This window comes from Gavialis gangeticus, unplaced genomic scaffold (assembly GCF_001723915.1).
Source record: "Gavialis gangeticus isolate Ggan-Ray unplaced genomic scaffold, GavGan_comp1, whole genome shotgun sequence".
NCBI classification, from domain to species: domain Eukaryota; kingdom Metazoa; phylum Chordata; order Crocodylia; family Gavialidae; genus Gavialis; species Gavialis gangeticus.
In genome coordinates, this window is record NW_017728992.1 from 9,164,875 (window position 1) to 9,170,717 (window position 5,843).

General features: G+C 43.2%; 1 protein-coding gene across 1 annotated transcript in view; it reads left to right on the forward strand.

Annotated features, from left to right (window-relative positions):
- Positions 1 to 5,843, forward strand: part of COBL (cordon-bleu WH2 repeat protein) — a gene marked incomplete at its 3' end in the record, with an annotated part of 305,644 nt that overhangs the window by 89,063 nt on the left and 210,738 nt on the right. The window contains exon 2 of the mRNA XM_019518370.1: positions 1,353 to 1,559. Within this exon, the coding sequence (XP_019373915.1) occupies positions 1,353 to 1,559 (207 nt within the window). The remainder of the gene's footprint in view (positions 1 to 1,352; positions 1,560 to 5,843) is intronic.

A 5,843-nucleotide genomic window follows, 5' to 3' on the forward strand; every position in this document is an offset into this window, starting at 1 on the left:
TCAAGTCTAGTTAGCTTTGGGGTTAGAAGAACTAGGTTAATAATGGTAGATAGCTTTATTGACTGTTGGTTATATGGATGACATGATGACTCTGTTCATGGGATTTGCATTCTGAAGAAGTGCGCGCGCGCACACACACACACACACACACACACTCTCTCTCTCTGTCTCTCATGGATAAAGTACACTCAGACAAGCCTGGAAATGTTCAACAGAGGTCTTTGGAACAGATAAAAGCCAGTCTCCGAGATAAGAGGAAAACTGTTGGAGAGGCTGGATTCTTTAGTGAGGCTTAATTATTCAGAGGTACTTGGGTTGAGTAGAACTTGTCTAAATTGGCAGGGAAAGGCACAGATTTAAGAAAAAATAAAAAATGTGGTTTCATATGGTGGTAACCAGCCCTGTTTCTCCCTGCTTATTAACTTTCTATGAATCAAGAAAACACACTTGTCTTTTAAGATCTTCTGAGTTACTGCAAATTCCTTCTGGTCAGAAGTTCCCACACAGAATTCTGTAGGTGGGCCTGGGTTCAGGTGATTAGCTGAGGAGAATATGGTTGATAAAGAGAGCACAATGTGGACTGCTGAGTTGGTCAGAAGTGAGTGGATAGAAAGCTGACTGGATCATCGGACTCAGCAGGTAGTAATCAAGGGCTCAGTGTCTAGTTGGCAGTCAGTATCAAGTAGAGTGCCCCAGGACTTAGGCTTGTGGCCAATTTTTTTCAATATCTTCATTAACAATTTGGAAGATGGGATGGATTGCACCCTAATGAAGTTTGTGGATGACATCAAGCTTGGGGGTGTACTAGATAGGCAGTACTCAGATAGGCGGATAGTAGAAAGGATATGGAGAAATTGGAGAGAGTCCAGCGAAGGGCAGTGAAAATGGTTAAGTGTCTGAGGCACATGACTTCTGATAACAACCTTTAACTACCTGAAGGGTGGTTTCAAAGAGGATGGAGCTAGACTGCTCTCGGTGTCAGATGACAGAACAAGGAGCAAGGGTTTCAAGCTGCAGCAAGGGAGGTTGGATATTAGGAAAAACTTTCTCACTGAGAGGGTGGTGAAGCAGTGGAACAGGTTACCTAGAGAGATGGTGGAATCTCCATTCTTGCAGGTTTTTAAAGCCCAGGTCTACAAAGTCCTGGCTGATCTAGTTGGGAAGGCCCTGATTTGAGCAGGTAGTTGGACTAGATGACCTCCTGAGACCCCTTCCAACACTAATTTTCTGTGATTATATGAATACACGAGATGCTGTGGTTGCTTAATTATTAAAGTTCCCCACACTCACCCTCACTTCCGGAGCATGTGTAAAGATGCCCATTAATGTATTACTTGTTTTTATTTCTTAAGGAAGAGAATGAAGTCTCGAGCTCCCCCTCCACCAGGCCAACCTGCTACTGCAAGTAAAATCCACAGTGAACAAAAGCCTCCCACAGATGTGGAAGTCATCCCTGATCAGAACCTGGTAAACATGAAGGAAAATATGATAAACAGGATGATGGATGTCACAGTCATTTTGCCGACTGGAGAGGAACAGAAGAATACTGTGCAGGGAAGGTAAAGCATCATTGTACCCTTTCATTTTGGCACCCTTTCAGGATTGGCAGTGTTTCTCCTGGGTTACAGCTGGGTAACACTTGGACAACAAGAGGTCCTGGCAGTTCTTCAGATACCCACCTGTGAAGTGCAATGTCAGTGAGGAGGGCCCATAGACATGCCCTCCATGCTGAAGCCAGTGCATAGGGCCAGACCATTGTGGGTGCCACGTGCAATGCATGCCAGGCTAGTACCCACATGCTGTGTACAGCATGTATGCTGGCTCCAGCCCCACGCTGCATGGCACATGTGGCATCAGTCTAGGTTGCACTCTACATGTGGCCCCCATGCTGGACTTGACCTGTGCACTGGCTCTGGCACACAGGGCTGGTATGTCGACCTGATTCAGACCGACCCTGTATGCATAACATAGGGACAGTTCAGTGCAGGTGTTGTACATGCTCTGACTGGCCCTGAGCATCATGTCCAGCACAAGTGCCAAGTCTAACACTGTGAGGGTTTTCCATCCTTTTTAATAAGTGTACCCCTGGAGGCTGGACGCGGGGGGTGGCATGCAGCTGGACGCAGAGCAGCAGAAGCGTGGTGTCGTGGGTGGCAGCAGAGGCTGCTGCATGTGACCTCCCCCTCCCCACCCTTCCCTGGCATCCAGCTGGCTCCTGGGAGGCAGCGGTGCGGGGTGGTGGGTGGCAACACTACATCACTGCCCACAAGTGCTTGCTCCCTAGGGCCTTCCCAAGTACCCCCAGGTGACAATCCCTAACTTAATAGAATCAACCCAAAAACCACAGCAGATTCAAGGAGCTGCAGGATCAAAGGAAGGTAAATCTTATCACTGCTGTGATGTCACAGGTGTAGGACAGCATAGAGAAAAGAGATTATAGGAGATATTGGGATCTAAGTACAGAACAAAAGAACAGGACTAGGAAACAGAATGGATTTAGGAAATGAAAATTGCTGTTCATCAAAACCAAAGAGTTTAGATATCTCATCAGCCAATGTAGACAACATCTGATCACTGTGCCATAAATTATGATTATCGTATAGCATCTCAAACAAAGAGAGCTAGTATTAACCTTTGTAATGAGGGAATTCCTTTTCTTCCAAAAAAAAAAATTTGTACTATGAAAGAAAATGTAAGAGGGGGAAAAAACAAGGCTGAGTCTGTTTGTTTATATTTATACCTGAGCCTGCCTTAAGCAAACCTTAGTTTGCTTTTCATGGATGGGTCCTATACCCATGTGCCAATATCAGAAATAAACCAGAAATCACCAATTGGTGGCATTAGTGGCCTGTGAAATTTAAGAGTTACTGAAAACTATTACACTATACCTAGCCAGACTGTTCCCTTTAGGCTAAATGTTTATGGAAGCTGAAGTGGGTGAATTATCCCAGCAAGGGTGTGAAATAGATTATGTTCAATGAGGCGTGCAGCACATTGTCATCAGTCTGTGTACAGGACTCCTGTGGGTGGATACAAATAGCAGGACACAGAAGGTGAAGTTGGCTCAGGTTTAGCACTGGTCACATTTGTAAAGATGTGGAGGCTGACTGCAGTTCAGATATTATTATTGTTTTTGTTATAATTATTATTTACATAACATGCAGAAATACTTGATGCATTTATATGAACTGCCTTAAGTCTGTGCATCTGCAGACATGGGCTGTAAGACTTACAAGAACAGCTATTCTCGTTTTGCACTTCCTTCTCAGACCAACTGTGAATTACAAAGACTTTCAAAAGTCGCACTGTAATGGAGAAGGAAGTTCTATGAAGGATATTTAAGTGGGAATCAGTTGTATTTTTAGGTAAATTTTTGAGACAGTTCTCTTTAATCAATAGCATGCTCCATCCAGGAAACTTCTGCGTACGTCTTCCTAGCTGCTCCCACAGGCACACTCCAAACCCAGAAATACACTGGTGTGGCTGCTTTGGGCTCCTCCCCAGCAGCTGCTTTCAAAACTTTGGTCTCTGGCATGCTGGAAAAGAGTTGCTGGGAATGATCCAGAGCAAGGTCACTGGCACATTTCCAGGTTTGAAGTATGCATGCAGGAACATGCAGAGAATGCTCAGGAATGTCTTGGCAAGAGCACATAGTGCAAGAAGGAGGTAAACCCTGCTCTTCATCACACTGACATAAAACCGGAGTAATTTTAGTGACTGAATGAAAATCACTTGGAAATAACCTGTGTTTCAGAAAGCAGAATATGTCTGTGTGTATTCTGAAAAATCTTATATTCTGGGGGTGGGGAATAGGAAAACCCTCACCCATTTTTCAAAATCTGCCAGCGGCAAAGTTAAAAAGATGCAGCTGTTGAAATCAGTATCATGAAAGACAGCAGACAAACAGTAAAGGGGCTCCGTCTGCTTGAGGAAGGCACTTTTCTGTTTGAAAACACTGGTCCTACTATAATTGCAAGTAACCTTAGATAATTATAACTGAACAAAGAGTTGGAAAAAAAAATCTCTTTTTTTTTTTAACAGTTTCTTCTCTTTGCACATCTGACAGAATTTATGCCTAGTTAGATTTAATTTGCTTGTCAGGATTTGTGTTGCTGAATAGATCCTTATAAATATTAACAAGAGACCAGGACAGCTCGTATAAGAAATGCTTTGAATGTTATTTTTAAAAAGAAAAAAAGTCAGATCATATTATTTAAAGAATATTGTATCAAAAAGTGGATTATCTTTTTCAAAAGTTGGTTTATCAAAGTAATTTAAGTTGATCGTGTTCCTTTAATGCCAAAGGTACTGGCAGTTTTTCAAATACCCAAGTTGTTCCACATTTTAGAAATCCATGCTGTAGATTTAAAAACAGAGCTGCACTCTTAATTAGCACTGTTCTAATAGTATGAACAAAGAGGTTGTTTTTTTAGAATAATTTATCTCCATGAACTCTAGTATAAAACATACTCTCCTGCTGAAAAACCAGACTTCTAGTGCCAAAGTATTCATGGAATACTTCTTGTAAATGACTAATCAGTGCTTGTACTCTTGTGTGACAGCTGCAATATGTCCAAACACTAAATGTGTGATTCTTTCATTCTTAAGCTTTCATCAGTTTAGCACGAACTGCTGGCAGGTGAGAAAGAAGGAAAGCAAGATATTGAGAGAGAAAATAAATGGAAGAATTTATAAGAGTTATTGCAAATCTAGCCTCTGTCCTGTTGCTTGAAGCAAATGCTTTGAGTCAGTGAAAGTAATGACAGAATCGGTGTCCCAGTGTTTTAACCTTTAAGAGGATTTATCTAGAGAAAATCCACCGTATTGTTTACTCCTGTTCCAAGCATTTTCTCTAGGTCAGCTGAGTCAACGAAAAAGAGAACAGTCTGCACTTTGCCCCAGGCTAAAATAAAAGCAAAATTGTAAGAGGGGCCAGAGGCTACTAACCCCAGCCCTTGCTAAGATTTCTTTCCTATTGTGCCCCAGTAGTAATCTAGAATGTCTAGTAGGAGACACTGGGTTGTCACTCTGTCAAGCTGCCTGTGTGTAAAGATCACGAAAGCTCATGGAAAGAATTCTCTTTTTAGGGAATGGGACCTGCTTCCTGAGGTGGGGGTGAAGGGAAGCAACCTACTGATCCTCATCTATATGTCTTTCTCTCTCTCTCTCTCATCCTGCATCCCTCCATCATGTTCTGTTTGCATCTCTCCTTTCCCTGTTCTTCTCCATTTTCCAATGTTTTTCCCCGCACCTTGGCCCTGTCTCTCTTTTCTGTGACTGTCCCATGAATGTACCTGTACACTGTTGGCGCTTAAAGCTGGATCCATCTTCATGATTTAGAGGATGGACTGTGGCGGAATCTCTTTTCAGTTGCACTAGTGTAAATAAGGAATAGCACCCCAAACGTTAGTAGGATGTTGGTAGGCTTGACTACTAGTCAAATTCAGGGTAGATGTACAACTTTAGGGTGAGTCCACACATGCAGGCATGTGTGCTTGCAGCAGCTCAAGTAGCAACGGCGGAAATTTGTACCTCAGTACATGAGCCTGAATATGCACTTCACTGTGGGGCAAATTGTGCTGCTTGGGGCAAACTGACCCTGTCCAGCTGTTAGCACCTCTGTCCAGCAGGTAATGCTTAGGGGTCATTAAATCAGAAGTAACCCTTTAATGGAACTACAGTTGGACCTAGACAGGTTACAAGGATGGGCGGAGGAGAACAGGATGGGGTTTAACACAGACAAGTGTAAGGTGATGCACCTGGGGAGGAACAATCGGCACCACACATACAGGCTGGGGAACTCCCCTCTTGTCAGCACGGAGGTGGAAAAGGATCTGGGAGTC